General features: G+C 41.0%; 1 protein-coding gene across 8 annotated transcripts in view; it reads right to left on the reverse strand.

Moving 5' to 3' along the window:
* PATJ (PATJ crumbs cell polarity complex component) overlaps positions 1 to 18,668 on the reverse strand; it is a 209,433-nt gene that overhangs the window by 187,543 nt on the left and 3,222 nt on the right. For all 8 annotated transcript variants that reach the window (XM_077333525.1, XM_077333520.1, XM_077333524.1 and 5 more), the window contains exons 2-10: positions 16,665 to 16,720; positions 16,404 to 16,570; positions 14,399 to 14,605; positions 12,450 to 12,589; positions 11,391 to 11,586; positions 8,115 to 8,243; positions 3,633 to 3,854; positions 2,337 to 2,427; positions 464 to 555 (exon numbers count right to left, since the gene is read on the reverse strand). In XM_077333525.1, coding sequence (XP_077189640.1) covers positions 464 to 555; positions 2,337 to 2,427; positions 3,633 to 3,854; positions 8,115 to 8,243; positions 11,391 to 11,586; positions 12,450 to 12,589; positions 14,399 to 14,605; positions 16,404 to 16,570; positions 16,665 to 16,686 — 1,266 coding nt within the window. In that variant the 5' untranslated portion in view covers positions 16,687 to 16,720. The remainder of the gene's footprint in view (positions 1 to 463; positions 556 to 2,336; positions 2,428 to 3,632; positions 3,855 to 8,114; positions 8,244 to 11,390; positions 11,587 to 12,449; positions 12,590 to 14,398; positions 14,606 to 16,403; positions 16,571 to 16,664; positions 16,721 to 18,668) is intronic.

Below are 18,668 nucleotides of genomic sequence, written 5' to 3' on the forward strand. Positions count from 1 at the left end.
CATCACCACTTAAGCAAAAGAAGGTCTCAGTCAAGAAAAGTAAATTGGGATTAACCAACCATAAATCTACTATCAGCTCTGCAGTGGGTGGGAGGGATGATGTCCTCATGTGTTGATGGGATACTAACAAAAGAGTTCAAGAATTCTAATAAATGTTCCAAGACTTTGCATAAATGTGAATTTATAGTCAATTTCCCCAAGTGTCCTTGCCATACAGCATAAGGGAACAGCTTTTCTCTGACTGTCATCTTATTCAAGTGGAAGCTACATGTGAACAAAGCATGGACTGGACACGTTACATGCAGCTTTCCCATTACTCTGGAAACCTGTTGGGCTGGAGGGATCTAATGATGGTATGAAAGCTGCCAGGCACCTGTGTGGGAAGGGCAACCTAAAATAACCTCCATTGCCAGTAACATTTTGCAATGCAAAACATAATAGGTTCCAAGGAAGATGTACTTACAGCGATAATTTTGTCATGGACTTTTATTTGACCACTGTGTTCTGCAGCACTGCCAGGCACTATATTTTTGACAAAAATACCAGAAGATTCCACTTGAAGGAAAAACAAACAAAGGAAAGACTATTAATTAACAGAATACATTTAGGAGATGTTCACTTTGCAATGAGTCCAAAGGGGTAGCCTTTTCAGAAATGGTTTGTGGGAAAAAACAAAGAACCCTTTATTTAACCTGATAAAGAATACTGTTGCTCAGGAAGGGCCCTCATCTTTTTTGGAAGAGAGTTCCACCAGGCAGGAGCCAGGAACAAAAAGGCCTCGGCTTTGGTTGAGGCCAAATTCACTTCTCAGGGGCCTGGAACCTTTAATAGATGTGGCATGCTGGAGCATAGGTTCCTTTGAGAGGCGCAGGGGAGAAAGCAATCTGAAGGTCCCAGACTGTTTAGGGCTTTAAAGGTAAGTAGCAATATCTTGAAACCTGATTTGGTCCTCAGCTTTGAGCTGCTGAAAGAGCTCTGCTCAAATATGCTCTTTCCACCCAGTTCCAGTGAGGAGTCAGGCTGCTGCATTTTGGACCAGCTGAAGCTTCCAGATCAGATACAGTCCTGTGTAGAGGGAGTTTCAATAGTCTACTCTGGAGGTGACCATTGCATGGATCACTGTGGCTGTCAGATGTCAAACGTGAGACCATTCTGTACTATACTGTGGGTTCAATGTTTCTAGGCCAGGAGGTCATCAGGGAAACAAAAAGAAGCACTGCCATTTTTGCATTTAAAATCCTCCCAAATTTCCCCAACTACTGCACAACAATTACACCTATTATTTCTAATTTAACTAGTGAATTTAATTAAAATTACATTTGGGTAATTTAGACCTCACTTAGAATGAACATGAAATACCAGGGTATTGTGGGAATTTCAGTGACTAACAAGGTTAAAAGGCTGATTTAACAAGGGAATAGCTAGCTATTCTCTTTCTACATTAGTGTTATTAACCATATACTACATTTTGATTCAAACCTATAACAGTTTTTACATAGGAACAAAATGACATGAGTGAAGTATAGCTGCAGCTCTGTTCTATGTACAATTTCATATTTTCTTACATTAAATTGAAGTAATTACAGACTTCAGTTTTAACCTATATTTGATTAATAAAGTGCAACTGTCAGGAAGCTGAACATAAAAAGCAATTTGACTATTCAGCCAGGTGTTCACCTGCAGGAAGGGCCTGGAGATTTCCCAGTATTACACCTGCTTTCCAGGCAATAGAGATCATTTTGCCCATATGATGCAATCCAACTAATTGGAGAAAGCTATTATGTTAGGACTGGTCAGTGGAAAAAGGAAAGCAGGTGGACAAACAGTGCAGTAGTTAGATATCATCAAAATGGATACCAGTCAGAACATTACACAACTAAATGAAGTAGTACAACATCAGAAATCATGGCTGCAGTTGTGCCATAGGATTGCCAAGAGTCAGACTCAACTGAATGGCTAATGTCATCATCATAAAGTATGCCAAATCATACAAATGTATACTCAAGCTAAATTATAAATGATGTATTGTATGGTACTAACACAATAATATGTTTTGCTTGATAAAGTATTTCACAATTTAACGCCTTCCCCCAAATGTCCTTTTTCTATGCAGGAGGAAACCTGTCTCTCTCCATGGTTTCAAATTTCTATCACAATGCTTTCATCACAGATAGATAAAAGACCTAAGAGGACGTTTATCTTGTTTTGAAGAAAACTATCTGAACCAGCCATTAATGTTAGTGGGAAGAATGGTGTTTCGTTTCAATTTAGTTCTCTGTCTCTCCATTAGAAATGCTATATTAGTATCATGGCCTCCTTTAGTGCTTTAAACTTACCTTTGTCAGAAACTCCTGTATAGCCAACAACAGTTATACCCAAGCTTTGCCCATCCTTTTTCACTAGCTGAACCTCCTGAATTTCATTTTCCTATGAAATAAACCACACAATATATACTTTTATGCTCAATATCAAACATTAATGATATGTTTCTGGAAAGTACTCCCAGAAACTTCCTTTCTACTAATAGCAAATTAAGATTTCTCATCAAGTGAACTACAGAGCAAAATGGGCTCCTTTCCCAACACACTTCATGGGCATTCACTGCTTCTCTTAGAACCTAGTGCTTCCTTTTTGCACAGTTTGGAATGTGAAACACTTCTGCAGTTCTTCATTGTGAAGGCTTTGGGTAAAAGATCATGCCACATGTCCTCTTGATGTGGAAAACTGCAAGACTCAGACCTAACTGAAAGTAGAAACTGCTCAAGCTAAAAGGATGAGGTAATGTGGTAAATCAGAAGGAACAATACATTATAGGCACTAGCTACCTTATACATACATGGAATAAATACACAAATATATATTTCTTCTAGCACAAAATTTTAACTGTAACTGGAGAGCAAAAAGAAAAAAGAGGCCTCTGAAAATTCCATACCTAAACTGCAACAGCACAGTGGCAACAGATGGAGTACAAGCACAGCTTTGCTTACATTTCAAGACCTCCTGCATACTTTGGATAGTGTTTGTTAGTTTTAATTACTCCAAACTGAGAAAAGCTTTTTTCACACATACATTTGAATATGGCCACAATTACATTTGTTGAAGCAAGATTTTATCAGCAAGTATTAACTTAGACTATAAAGTCATCAGATATTTAAAAAAAACCCACTGTAAAATATTGTAATTTGGGTTGCTTTTGAGATAACACAGTTCTGGGTAGGGCACTGGTAATAGTACTTAAGATTTATTTATTTTAATAATTTCCACAGGGAAGTACAATAATCGGATTAGATATTTCCCCACAGAGACTGAAAAAACTGTGGGATTAAATTGACTGCATCCACTCCACCCATCTGCAGTCACAAAGATGAGGTAGCCAGGCTTAGAATAGTAATTATCAGATGTACAAAATGAAGACTCTTTTGACTTGGTACAGAGAAGGCTAAAAAGAATATGACTCTCTGTAGTAGACTTCAGTGATTATAAGAACGATCAGATATCTTTGGGATTGGATGTTTTATTGTAATTTGAGGTACCAAAAGTTGTATAATCATGAAATATACATGGAACTTATAGCTGCCATCTGCTTAGAATGTAATTAACAATATAAATAATTATAGTATTATAATACTCACTGTGCCAAAACATTTGTCCTGAAAAGGGGTCAACATTCCAACAGGCTGAGCTAAAGGGGTTGGTGGTGTCACTGTTATTTCACACACTGGATCTCTTGCAACAACCATCCTAACATAGTTCCCACAGTTCCTCAGCACTTGAGCAACCTGCTCACTACTCATTCCTTGTACATTAGTGCCTCCAATTTCCAAGATGTGATCACCAGTTCTGAGCCTTCCATCCTTCAAGTAAGAAATATAGTTTTCTCAAATTAAAATTAGTAACTGAAACAGAATAATGTATTGCCAGACTATTACGATATATTTTTCCTGCTTTCACAAGGCATTCACTCCATGCAAAAAGCCATCAAATTAATCAGTGTAGCAACGTAAGTTGTTTAGAAAAAAGACCAAATAGCAAGCATCATGTTTCTTTGCAGGGGTTAAAATTTGACCACACAAGCAATCAGGTACTTTTTCTACTTAGGAGGTCTCATTTCATAAGAAGGAATTACATTGCAACACACACCTGTAGCCTTGAGCTTATAAAAATGGTGCTATTGAATGAAACAGCAATTGGGCAGATTTTAATATAGTGCTACTGAAAAAGTTTCATGCTGCTCACACATTGCCCTGTAATATCATTTTGTTTAAAGTAGCTCTGCATACTTTCACCAAAACACTATCTCACATGGTGACATAATTAAAAGAGTGAATTTTAATCCACCACTCTAGCAGTAATGTAACATTATGGACATATATGGAGATATGGAGATGAAAGCCATAAATATGCTACCTGGGTTATATATATTGATATTCAATTCAAAATCAAACCATTTTCCATCAAAGGATTCATTCAGAATTATAATTCAGAATTAGTGTAAATGCAGCATGCCTCACCTGTGCTAATAACTGCTCACAAGGCGTGATCTACTCACAAAAGTTCTTGACTTGTGTATCAAGTCAAGAACTGCCACGCACAACACTGCGGTGCCTTCTTCCACTAGCATGCACAACAGATCTCAAAATAACTGCTGGGATTTTCTGCACATAGCAACTCTGACACAGTACTGTCCATACATGTAGTGAGCAGATTTTTTGCACAGGGAAAGTCCCCACTGCATTGGCTCACACAGTCACTCTGCCATCATTTTTGCTTTCCAAATTTAACATCTCAGTATTCAATCCTCTCTTTTTTACACTGTACCTCCATTCTTAGTCACTCAAGCCTGTTGTAAATTAAGATAATGTAACATATGCTATTGGAAGCCAAAACATTTTGTTCCTCACAGCAAAACAGGTGTTCCAAAGACATAGTAAGAGACAAAGCATTCATTATGTCAGACAGTTTTGTAGGGGAGGCAGAACAGCCAATATTTAAAATTTCAACTCTCTTTAACTCTCCACTCCAGTTTTCATTTATATTCTGAAATACAAGCTGTCTGTCTGCTGTACATTACTATGGTATCATGAAATATAAATTCACTATGGTATCATGAAATATAAATTCATACAAGGTTAGGACAGCAGTTGTATTTAAAAAGTGTATCATGTACCATCCTTTCATGGCTATTGATATACATAGAAGTAAAGAGCAACTAATGGATCATTCCTAAGAAGCAGTATTAAAAAATAAATCTCATTTTATTCAATGAGGCTTACTCCCAGGAAAGCATTATGAGGACTGCAGCCATCAGTTCTGAGAAACAACCCCCAAAGTCCTTGGGTAGAATCCCAGTTGTCATCAGAAACCGCAGCTGATTGATGGCAGTTGATGAAGTCTGGACTTTCCTAAACATTTCAATGACTTTCGATACCATCAACCATGGTATCCCTCTGGACCACCTATGTGGATGGGATTGGGAACTAGTTACAGCCTCCCCTAAAGAAAATACCCCCAAGTAAAGTGCTTTCTGAGGAAATGACCATCTGTGATCATTTTGACAGATGTAGGTTTAGGAGGTTCAGGTGTGTACAAAATGAATATAAGCTAGAAACATCAAACATCAAAGGAAAAATGGATTATGTTTAATATTAATGATTGAACATGAGAGAATTTATGATTAAAAGATTTGTGTACTACCAAATGAGATCATGGTAGCATGCAGTCTCAGCCATTCTAATGGATCTTCCTCCCACCTCTCCCAAAATGGCCAGTGATGTACCTGGAGGGGGTGGAAAGGGGAGGGACCCTGGGTGGACATGTATACATCCATGCTTCCCAACCATTTTCAAAGTCTGAAGAATGTTTCAGGGGTTTATCAATGGTAAATAAGTTGAGGAAGGCTGATTTAGAGACATTTTGTGTCTATCACTTGCATATCCACTACATAGAAATGTAATGAACAAACCACCGCTGAACTCTAGTTCTAAATAGTGCACGTTTTAAATATTTTTCTTTCTACCGAGTGCCGAGGGACACTTGAGAAGTCATTCATCTAATTTTAGACAGATTCATTGCTGACATTTAATTAGTAATCTTTACCCTACCTTTAGTTTATTTTAATACATATTGGCATTCACTGCTTGATGGTATCAGCCTTCTTGACTGTTATGTACACTGGACAGTTTCACAAATTTGCCCTTTAGTCAGCCTACACTGACTATGTGTATGGATATCTTCTGAGGCCCTAATTCCAGGAAAAGACAGTATAGCTGAGATTATTTGGGAGAGGGAAATAGAGGCATGAAAGGGGAGAATTGGGAGAAAAAACTCCTGAATTTAGTTCCCTGACTTAATGTACTTCAACCCAGCTGATGTATCTATCACTGTGGTTGAGTGTAGGGTAAGGCCAGAAATGGCCTTACCAGTACTGTTATTTCTAAATCCCAATAATGGTATGGTATTAGGATTCTTTGGAAATCCTGAATTCTTTCAACTCCGTTATATCCTGTGGGAACCATTATAGTCAATGGTCCCTATCCTTAACACACTAAATTAAACGCTAAGCGCTTTGTGGGAAGAGTTAGGGCGGGCTTCGTGATGAGGAAGGGGCCTGATTGGCCCCTTCCTCTGGACAGACCATCGGCCGGGCCAATTCCTGCCCTTCCGACAAGGAAGCAACTGTGAGCCGCGCCTCTCGCCGCGCCTCTCGCCACGTCAGGCCGCCAGCCAAGGGAGCCCCCGGCAGCTGCACAACGCCTGACTGCCGGGGGCTCCCTAACCTAGTGCCCGCTGTATTAGTTGCAGCGGGCTTGATTACTAGTAGAATATAATGGGGAATTGATCCAGGAGTATCTGGTACTCTGGGGGGGGGGAGGACTGTTTTTAGAGGTAGAGATACAAAATTTAAAGCATAGTTGCAAAAAGACTACAATCCCTATAAATGCCCTTGAACTTGAACTTTCCAGCAATTCTTGAGGCTTGTCCATTTTGGATAGCTGAAAAGATATCCAAATCTATATCAAGGTGAAAGAATGGACAAAAAATACCAATATGGTATGATCAATATGGTATTTTTCAGCTATTCTTTCAGCTGGTTATAGATTTGGATATTTTTCTGTGTTTTTTCCCCCCAGCTCAGATATAACTGAATGAACACTCTTACATGGTATAGCCATGTTTAATTGTCACATTTTGATGATGGAGACAGCAGGACAGAAAACTCTTCACACCTCAACCACTGCCTGCAATTGGCATGATGAAGTGAGAGTCATACAAAGCAGAAAGATGAAGGTATGGCTTATCTCCCACCTTCCTTTCCCAAAACCTTTCTTCTTTGCTGCCATTATTTGATGAGAGAGGCAAGACCAGGACTGAAGAGTTATGCCTCTAATTGGTTCTCGGGTGGTGCTTCCAAAATTGCGGACCACTAATATGTCCCACATTATAAGCAATATTCTAAACATATATTCATGTCATCAAAAGGAGAATGCAAATAGTATGCAATTACATACATGTGTGTATATTTTCATTCATACTATTTTCATCAACTAATTTCACATATACTATTTTCATAACTATTTTCTTATGCTTTTATTTTTGTAACACATTATTTTCATGACTATTTCTACAAGCACTTAGGGCCAAAAGCTAGAGGCCTGAGTAATACATTGGATAGCCACATATGGTAAAGGTAAAGGTAAAGGTATCCCCTGTGCAAGCACCGAGTCATGTCTGACCCTTGGGGTGACGCCCTCCAGCGTTTTCATGGCAGACTCAATACGGGGTGGTTTGCCAGTGCCTTCCCCAGTCATTACTGTTTACCCCCCAGCAAGCTGGGTACTCATTTTACCGACCTCGGAAGGATGGAGGGCTGAGTCAACCTTGAGCCGACTGCTGGGATTGAACTTCCAGCCTCATGGGCAGAGCTTTCAGACTACATGTCTGCTGCCTTACCACTCTGCGCCACAAGTGGCTCATGCCACATATGGTAGTGCTCCTCAAATCATTTCCTCCCTCATCATTCTTAAAAGACAGTACTGTAGCTTAATAGTTGTAAGAGCATATCCACTAATCACTGAGAAAAGAGAATAAGAATTGTCATAGCACAACAATTTTACCTTATCTGCCAGTCCATCAGGAACAATTGTTCGTACCACTACACCGATTGATTTCCCGCCTACAATTCCAAAACCTAATCCTGAGCCATCATTCACAAGTTCAACATCTTCAATATGGCCCCATTTGATCTGAAAAAACAAAATGCTTTTTCACAATGATTTTTCTTCACAGTACTTTTATGCATACTAAGAACTAACAAGGATCATTTCCTTCTAAACACACAACAGGTGTCTGGCAGTTTCCACTTCTGTTACATGTGTGCGATGCAACAGGGGTTCCCAGCCTTTTCCACTCTATGAACATGTTTGGAATTCTAGCAAAGGGTGGTTGGCATAACCACAAAATGGCTGCCATGAGAGACAGAGCCAACCACTAAATGGTTGCCAGAGGAGATAGAGCCAACCAAAAAAGTCAGGGAGTGAGATTATGCACAGCTCCAATAGCATATCTTTAACATTTCCGGCAGAGGTGCTGTTTAATAGGATAACTTTTAATTTAATGTATTGTTTAAACATATTTTTCTTTCATACACACAAAATAAGTATAGATATTGGCCCATTATGCACGGAGTGGAAGGTCCGCATTCGGGGTGGAATGGCGGTGGCTAAAATCACCAGTTATACATGCTGCAGGTGGCAATCGGGCGCAGAGTCAACATATGCCGCCGAAAAAGCCATGTTAGCGAGATGCGGAAGAAAGTGGAGCATCCCGGACCCAGGGCACAACCAGAAGCAGCTCCGGAGTAGCTGTGTGCATAATCGGATACTCTGGGTTTTGCTGCCATTGTGTTCTGTCCTGTGCGTAAGCGGTTTGCTTCACTTCTTTCTCCTCCGCGTTCTCCATGCCGCCGTTTCAGCAGCCATGCATAATAGGCCATTGAGCTACCTAAGAAACCTTCATCTGATAGTATCTGCTTTAATTTTGCAGGCTTCTAACACACTCATGCAAAAAACCTTATTGTCATTGTGGGGTATATTTCGGCTTCCCAAATATATCCAGAATTTTTAGGAGAATTGAAAAACATAATTGAAAAAAATTCTAGCTATATTTGCATATCAGCAAAAGTGGGCTGTCAGGTAGAACCTGTGGGAAGAAATCTCCGTGCAGAATTGGCTCCTAGGCAGGCATTGATGGGCAACCCAGTCTAAATAGGGCTGCCCAGTTGAGCCTGCAGGGAAAATTCTCCCCACATGATTGACTTCTGGGAGGGCTCTGTTGGGTAGTTTAATCTAATCTAATCTATATAAGGAGATCATAGTCTGAGGAAGAGTGCTTGCACTCAAAAGCTCATGCCCTGAATAAATCTTTCTTGGTCTTAAAGGTGCTACTGGACTCTGATTTTCTGGGACATGTTTTCTATAACTAAAAAAATATATAGGTACTGAAAGATATCATCATATCTTATTAGATAATCATTTTTAAAGTTTTAAAACCATCTGTACAGAATTTGTGTATTTTATTTTGTCAGGCTGTTCAGGACATATTCTGTAATGAAAAAGCAGTTAACATTTTTATTCTTTAAATTCACAGACCAATAACCAATATTGATTATCCTCTAAAAACTTCAAATTTGATGGGCTTTAGTATAATAATAAAAAGGAATAAAGTATCTAATGTAAGGCCTTTTCCACAAAGATTTTTTCAACATATGATCAATTCATCTTACATTAGATATTAAGCCAAAAATTGCAGATCTAGCAGCAGACTAATGAAGCAACTCCATGTATGAAATACATCTTGCCCCTCTCAACAAGAAGATATGATTGATATTCAAAGATGATGATAATTATGATAATAACAATCATAGCCTGTCCTTCCCCTAGGATTCAGAGAAGGTAACAATATTTTTAAAAACAATAGAACATTATTATGATACTTTATATATTAAAAACTTAATGGATGCCTTAAAATAGTTCTAACTGCTTGTATTCTTGTAGCTGGAGGGTCAGATATAATTTGGCTGATGCTTTGAACAGAGAGAACAGGATTTCAGCACTCGTTTTAGGCCTGGTGGAACAACTCTGTCTTACAAGCCCTGCAGGAATGTCTTGCTAGGGAGTGTTCCACCAGGATGGGGCCAGGGCTGAAATTTGATATCGTGGGGCCAGAGATCTTGAACAGGTTTTAACCTTAAATCAGTCTTTCTCGTATTTTTTAACATTGAGAAACCCCTGAAACATTCCTGAGGCTTCGAGAAATCCCAGAAGTTGCGCGATTGTGCAGAATATGATTAGGAAGCACAGCTGTGTACACACCCACTTGGGGCCTCTCCCCTAACAATCCCCTCCAGGCCCATCATTGGCAATATGACCATATATGGTCATATCACCCAATAATAAATGTTTGACAAATTCTTAAAACATATTAACAGTTAATAAACTGTTACAGTAATAAACTGTTACCCATTCAGGGCTTTCAAGAAACCCCAGGGTTTTATTGAACCATAGAATAATAGAGTTGGAAGGGACCTCCTGGGTCATCTAGTCCTACCCGCTGTATGATGCAGAACTCCCACAACCCTATCGCTTATCCACTGTAGCCTGCCACAGGACAGAATCCATAGCTTCTTTTATAGGAAAATTTTGTTACTGAAAGATCTGGCCCAGTTAGCAGAAACCAGCAGATCTCAGACTGAGCAGCATCCTTCAAAATAAGGACAAACGCAGTTATCACAGTATGTCTGTTAAGAACATGCCTCTCCATAAGTCTTGACTGTGCCATAATATTTAACAACAACCTCCCCTCATTTCATCCTGGGAAGGAGTTTGCGGGGAGGTGGGGTGGCCTGTTTTGATTCCTGTTTGTCTATTCCTTCGATACAATCCCACGGGCAGCCCCACAAGATAACCAACAGTTTTCTTCTGAAATGGGCATGTTTTCTACAATTATCAGAACATAGAGAAAATTATTTCTAAAAAGGAATAGTATTTAACTCAGCAACCATTAGCTGCTTACAGCATGTTTACAAGTCTTTTATACCTTATTGCAGATTACTTCAGAGTCTGCTGCCTAAGAATATTACAGCTTTAAATATGGTCAGTTGCTCCTTTGTTTTGGCTCCAGTTATCTCAAGGGGGGGCATCTTTTAAAACACTGCAACAAAATATCATGCAAATATGAATACACTTTACTGCAGGTTCAGGTTGATCAGTGTTATCATCTGGGTGGAAAAGTAAAATCAAATTGTGGAAATTGTCAAGCATTCAAACATTCTTCATTGGGCTTAAGTCTTATAATGAAAAATAACTTAGTCAAACAAGAGAACTAGAACTTACCATTTCAGGCAAATTATTGTCACTGAAGGCAGATGAAGTCCTACTGCTTCTTTGGGTTGGCTCTCTGGCCACAACCAAATGTAAGGAACCCATGAACTGTTGGAGCAACACAATTGCTTGTTGATGGGATATGTTCTGGTCCAGTGGAATATGATTAATGGCCAGTATCTGGTCATTTTCCTTTAACCTTTGGTCCCTTCATTGAAGTATAGAAGACATTTAAGAAGTAATGTAGCAACTTCATAACACATTTGAGAAGATTAAACAGTACAAACAAGGAAGAGACTATCATATTTTTATCTGATTCTTCCTCCAAAGACATCAGGGAAACGTACTTAGGGTGCCTTCCATTTACTTTATCCTCACAGCTACCTAGTAAGGTAACTGCAAGATAAAGTTAGACTAGTCATGGTGAACTTCATGGGAATTTTGAACCGAAGTCTTCCTGGACCTACTCAGACACTCTAACCCCTACAACTGTAAGCTGTTTTCACTTACAGTTTGGCTAGTGCGGCACAGTGGATACAAGTGTGCACTACTGAGGTGAAGTTGCTGTCTCTCATCATGGACACACATTCTTTTGCCCCACCTTAACTCATCATACAAAATATGGAGAGTGATGATAATACTGACCCACATCACAAGTGTTGTTGTAATACAATGTATTATGACACTCTGTAAGTGCTGAAGAGCTATGTAAACAACAGAATCTTTGATGTTTTTGCTTCCAATTGTATAACTGGCTGCTTTTGCAACACGTCTGCTTACTGCTTTTGTGATGTCCAGTTTGCCTGAGCTGATCTGTGGGTGGGCTAGTGATCCAGCCTTGCAAGAAGGAAGTTGGACAAGGCAGGGGTTTTGTGACTTTCAGCTTTAAGGCTATGTGACTCATGCAGAGAAAAATGAATTGAGTAAAAACCCACCCAATTCCCTTAACCTTAACTAAGTTGATGTATTTTGAAATGTCTTGGCAATACTGATTTTTGTTCTCTTTTGTTTGCCACATTAAGGACCCTAATTGATTGGAAAGACATACTAAACAAAGAAAGAAAGCCTCACCTGGCTGCTATGCTTCCTGGCTGAACTTCCTTGACAAAGATGCCAGCGTCTCCAGTGCTTTGGTTTTTAAAGGTAACAACACTAAAGCCAAGACCTCCAGTCATTGGCTTTTCAATATCGATATATTCTATTTGCCGTCCCTAATAAGGAGAGAAATAACATTAATATTACAAACTAGAAAGAAAGCCCATTTTATTTTTGAATAAAATGGGTGCTAGGGGCTAGCCCCAGTGGGCAGGAACCAATAGCAGGGCAGGCGGCAGGACTTCTGGGTGAAGCCCCCCCTTGGAATTGGAGAGAGGGGACCAGCGCTGGCGGGGCCATGTTTGTGAATGGCACAGGCCGCCAGAGGGGAAGAAGCTGGGTGGTGCTGAGTTCAGGAGTGAAGGCGGGCAGTGGGGTAAGTCCCGGGGTGCGGGGCTTAGTCGGGACAGGGAGGGACGGGGCTTAGTTGGAGCAGGGACGGGCGGGGCTTAGTCGGAGCTTTGTGGGGGCGGGGAGGCACGGGGCTTAGTTGGGGCGGGGAGGCGCAGGGCTTAGTCGGGGTGGCGCGGGGCTTTGGCAGGGCAGGGAAGCACGGGGCTTAGTCGGGATGAGGGATCGCGGGGCTTTGGCGGGGTGGGGAGGCATGGGGCTTAGTCAGGGCTTTGACGGGGCGGGGAGGCGCAGGGCTTAATCAGGGTTTTGTGGGGGCGGGGAGGCACGGGGCTTAGTCGGGGTGGGGAGGCGTGGGGCTTTGGCGAGGAGGCACGGGGCTTTGTCGGGGCGGGGAGTCGCGGGCCTTCGTCGGGTCTTTGGCAGGGCGGGGAGGTGCGGGGCTTTGTCGGGGAGGTGGGGGATGGGAAAGAAGCAGGTGTGGGGTGGAATGGAGGTTGGGTCCCTGCTGGTTTTCGAGCGGGGAGGACTTACGGCGACGTGAGCGCAGCGGCGAGGACAGCTGACTTGGCAGATGGCCAACTCGCCAGAGTGCTCATAGGAGGATGGGCCAAGTAGCCAATGGGGAACCACGCTGCGCGCGGCTCCCTATTGGCTACTTGGCCCTTGAGTGCCACTTGGAGGGGAGAATCAGGAGCCGCTGGGCAGCTCCTGATTCGCCCCTCCGAGTTTTTATCCCGGACAGGGCCCGCCCTATCTCCTCCCCGTTACCCCTTAGCCTTTTATTTATTACCGCTCCACAGGAACGGTTTAAAGATAAGTTGTTTGCATAATCTTTACATACAGCTGCCAAACACCGTTTTTCCTTTAATGAACCTATACAAGAGCAAATTCATAGAGCCAGCTTGGTGTAGTGGTTAGGAGTGTAGACTTCTAATCTGGCAAGCTGGGTTTCATTCCCCACATGCAACTAGCTAGGTGACCTTGGGCTCGCCACAGCACTGACAAAGCTGTTCTGACCGAGCAGTAAAATCAGCCTCACTGTGTCTGTTGTTGGGAGAGGAAAAGGAAGGCAACTGTAAGCCATTTTGAGACTCCTTCGGGTAGAGAAAAGCAGCATATAAGAACCAACTCTTCTTCTTCTTCATGTGTTTAACACAATAAAGGTCTTGAAACCTCTTGAAACCAAGAACGAATTAATGGTCAGATCAATCCATTTCTGATTGAATGGAGGCTGACTGATTTTGACTGCAAGACTCTGCTCTGTGTCCTTACATAAAATAGTTGCATATAACTGACTGTCATCAAAATAGCAATATGCTTCCTGGGGAGTTTGCTATAAATATTCTGATTATATTCAAGAGTTCCATAGGATACCATGAACTGAACTGGGTATCCATAGGATACCATCCATAGGATACCATGAACTGAAGGTTTGGTGAGAATCTGATAATAAGACCATATAAATATATAAATATTTTCCCACACCACATTATAAATTAGCAGCCAAAGAAATTTAGCATTAAGGGATTCAAAGTTATGTCTTCAGTGTACTGATGGTAGCATACTCTTACCTTGGCCATCCTTTGGACTGCTAAACTGAACTCATCCACTGGAAATTTGGCCATCAGAGGAGGCATATTGGACACTGGTAAATTATTGTTGTTGTAATTCTCATAAAGATTACCAACATCAACAGAACGGTGGTCAGCATCAAACACCAACAAACCTCTCCTAGTAAAATCAAAATCCACTGAACGATCTGGAGGCATATAACTGAGCTGTGGACAGAAAGGTGAAATATTCACATATTCATCTAGTACATAAGGAACAGAACATATTGAACTGCCTGAATATTTCAGAAAGCAATGAAAAAAATGGGTGCCCTTGCTGTATTTAAAATACTCTTTTTCTTTTGCAAGTACCTTTATAATTCAGTTAGCAATGTAATTACACATTGAGGATGTTATCTCAAGAAGAGCCATATAAAAGGATCTCAAAGAAAGATCCTAGACAAGTGGAAACAGGGTGGAAAAAGAGTCATGTTTCTGATGTGTACAGCAGGATAAATTTATAACAACTTACAAGCCTTCCCTTTTACATTTCCCCCGATCATATTAATTCTCCCTATTTTTTCTTGTTTTCCTACATCAGTTGTAATTTATGTACGAAGACATTTCTGAATATTCAGTGTGTCAGAACTCTTTAGACCCGTGGTTGTCAACCTTCCTAAAGCCACGACCCTTTAATACAGTTCCTCATGTTGTGGTGACCCCCAACCATAAAATTATGCAAGTGTTTTTTCACAGAAATCAAACTGAAACTAGCCAATGGTGTGAAGATCCATTGTTCATGATTGTATATAAATTGGTTTCCCCCCCCCCGGGTTTCTCAGTTCAGTTCTGCCTCTTGTCCCACCATGCCGATCTCGCTCCTTTCTGCTGTTCCAGACAGATAAACGCTCTATCTCAATCTACCCCGCAAGGCTGTTGTGTGGATGGCACCCCCCCCAACTAAGCTGCTTGCCCTGCCGCAACCCCTGTGGAAGGGTCATTCAACCCCCAAAGGGGTCCTGATCCCCAGGTTGAGAAGCACTGCTTTAGACCTTTCTACTTAAATGTTGTGTCACCAAATCATATTGTGTACAGTTTAGCCTGGATTTGTATCAGTGAAAAGATTTAAATGTTGGTTGGAAGAGAAAGAATGTCTACATAAGTTAGAATTTGCAAGGCTTTTTCAGACAAAGGTTATTATTTTCTCCCTTTTCAAAGACAAGATGTTGGGGCGGGGGACATGAATTCACACACGTTGACTTCAGGCTTGCACTTCTGGGAGAGATAGTGGATGAAATAGCTATTTTTGTTTCTTATATATCTTCATGACATGTTCCATAAACTCATGGCAGGCCACTTTCTGAACAAAACTTTAGCTATGAAAATCACAGTTCTGCAGGGCCTGTAAGACAGCACTCTTCTGCCAGGCCTATGGCTGAGACCAGGGGAGCTTAGTATCATGTGGGCCTCCCACCAATCTTCTCCAGATCTATCTACCTCTTTCTTGGCTGGGCATACATTTCTGGCTGAAAGCCAATCTACATATCAGACTGAAGATGGGTGGTGTGGGGTGGGGACTTGGGTTGAGACTTTTAACTTTAGGATGTTTAAAAATCTGATTATGATATTTTCATTTATGTTGTAAACCCCCCAGAGCCTGCTTGTGGAGAGAGGTGGTGCATCATCATCATCATCCAGTTGACAATCTACATTTGGAGATGTACATGGGAAATCATACCATATTCATTGTATCAATTCCTTGTATAAGCAACATTTGATATTGTGTATCGTGAGGTTAATAATATATAATATTCTATGGGCATATACATCTAAATAAATATGTTTTGTGCTTTTTTGTTGTGAGGGGGAAAATGGTTGGGGGGGCTAAAGAACTCACTCAGCAAACAGATTGATCTAAATTTTAGACTTTGCTGTGGACATGGAAGTGATAATGCTTCAGGGATACCAGTGATTTCCTTTAAACAAAACTACTAGCATCAGAAAAATAGCAAAATTTGTCACTTACTTGTTCCTTCAGTTGCCTGATTGACTGCTGAAGAGTCAGAATCTGATTGAATAAGGGGCTTCTCAGTGTATTGTATAGAATAGTCAGTTTTTCAGTCTGTGAAGTGTCTCCATTCTCACATAGCTTTCTTTGCAGACGGTCCAGGATCTGCAGAACCTGCAGCTTGTCTGTTATACCCCCCAAAAAAAACCCCACACTAATTAAAAATCTGCCAAATAATATTTGATTAATTGACCAGATGATTTTTTCCAAAGCATTTACCTGCTGCAGGATTTTCTGGCATAATGGCTTGTCAGTAGTGCAATTAGTCAAGAAATCTGTATGAAAATAAAAGTCTGTTAGCTTTACTTCAATGTACAGAATTCCTCAAACATATTTGGCCCATTCTGTACCCATTTTCTAAATCTAAAGTTGCTGCATAAAACCCTACAGAGTAACTGACAGTGCATCCTTCTAAGCCTTCTAGGTCCACTGAGGTCAACAGGCTAAAAGGATGTAACTTTGTTTATGAATGCTCTATATTTGGGGCAAAGCAACTTAGCCATAAGTCATGACTAGTGCAACTCTTACTGAGATTAAATAATTCACTGCATACTCCTAAGCATGTTTATAAAGAGGCAAGTCTCGCTGAATTCTATAGGGTTTACATTTTAGTGAACTTTTTTTTACCACCAAGTCATTGCTTTATGCCCCATATAAATCTCTGCACACCCATAGGACACATCACAGAGAACAATATCAGTTAAATTAAGATATGATGGTACCTTGATTCATTATTTAGACTCTACCATAAAATACTGTTGCTATGTATAGATGCAGCAAGTATCATAGACAAAATCTCTTGAATTCAGGCTTTACAAGAGTTTGAAAGCAATGTTAATTTATTGCACTCTAAAATGACTGGGGAAGGCACTGGCAGCAAGGCCACCCTGTATTGAGTCTGCCATGAAAACGCTGGAGGGCGTCACCCCAAGGGTCAGACATGACTCGGTGCTTGCATAGGGGATACCTTTAAAAGCTCTAATGGATGGGACATCACTTAACCTGCTTCAGATTCAGGGGGAAGTCAGAATTTAAAATAGTTTCAATTGATAGAATAATTAAGAAGGGTGATACTGAAAAATTCATCCCCAGAAGCTCTCTTGAACGAAAATTGCCTCACAAAAACCATTTATGCATTGGAGGTTTCATGCCAGGCTGCAGGCTGGAGTTTTTGTCATGGTAGGTTGCCCCATCTCTTCCTGAACCAACATGGGGGAGCAGCTGGCCTGGTGCACCTCATCCATCCCCTCTTTGTGCTCCTGCATGGGAGCTGGGGCAGTAAAATTACCAGTGTATAAACAGTCAAAGTGACTAAGGACCAATATTTAAGATTCTAAACTGAGAAATCTTGATATGCCAGGAAGATACACTTGTCTGGCTTATCTGATGGGTAGTTGTATTTTCTGCATTTTCTAAAAGGGATTGTATCTTTTATTTTTGAAATTGTTCAAAATATAGTTTTGAAATTGTTGCATCAGTTTGGTAGCCTTGTTAGGAAATTATTCCTTTTTTATTACCTTTTAATTATTTTTATAATCCTGTTGCATTCAAGAATACAATGGGTGATAGCTTGGATGGGTGGGGTGGAAGAACTCTGCAGACAACCTCCCCCTTCCACTAGGACCGGAAAAGGCTGCAGACTGGAAGCACAGGGGCAACTCTCATGCAGCAGGGATCTGTAGCCTCCAAGCCTCAAAGGGAAGTGGAAGGAGGAGGGGGTGGTCAGGGGTGGGGGATGGATGGCAATTGGTTGGCCGCTTGGCAGAAAGGCAAGTGGTTGGAAGAGGAGGCACTTAGGGGCAGGACAGCTTCCCTGTGTGGGTACTAAGCGCTGAGTGGCACTTAAGCCATGAGACACGCTCCTCCTCCAAGGCCTTACCAGAAATATTAAGTGGAACAGATTTTTTAAAAAATCCAGCACTTGCCATAATGGTGCTGACATAGCAAAATAGGTTCTGAAGGCAGTGTCACCAACTTCCAGCTAGGACCTTGAGATCAACCAGAATTACAACTGATCTCCCAAAATAAAAACGATCTGTTCCCTTGAAGAAAAAAAGGCTTATTGGGAGGATGGGCTCTTATGGCATTATAATCTGCTGAGATCCCCCCTTTCCCCAAACACTGCCCACCCCAGGTTCTGCCGCTAAATCTTCAGGACTTCTCATCCTGGAGTTGGTGACCCTATGCAAAGGGAATGCTCTCAATCAAACCTAATCTAGGTGA

The sequence above is a fragment of the Paroedura picta genome, chromosome 4, assembly GCF_049243985.1.
Source record: "Paroedura picta isolate Pp20150507F chromosome 4, Ppicta_v3.0, whole genome shotgun sequence".
In the NCBI taxonomy this organism is placed as follows: domain Eukaryota; kingdom Metazoa; phylum Chordata; class Lepidosauria; order Squamata; family Gekkonidae; genus Paroedura; species Paroedura picta.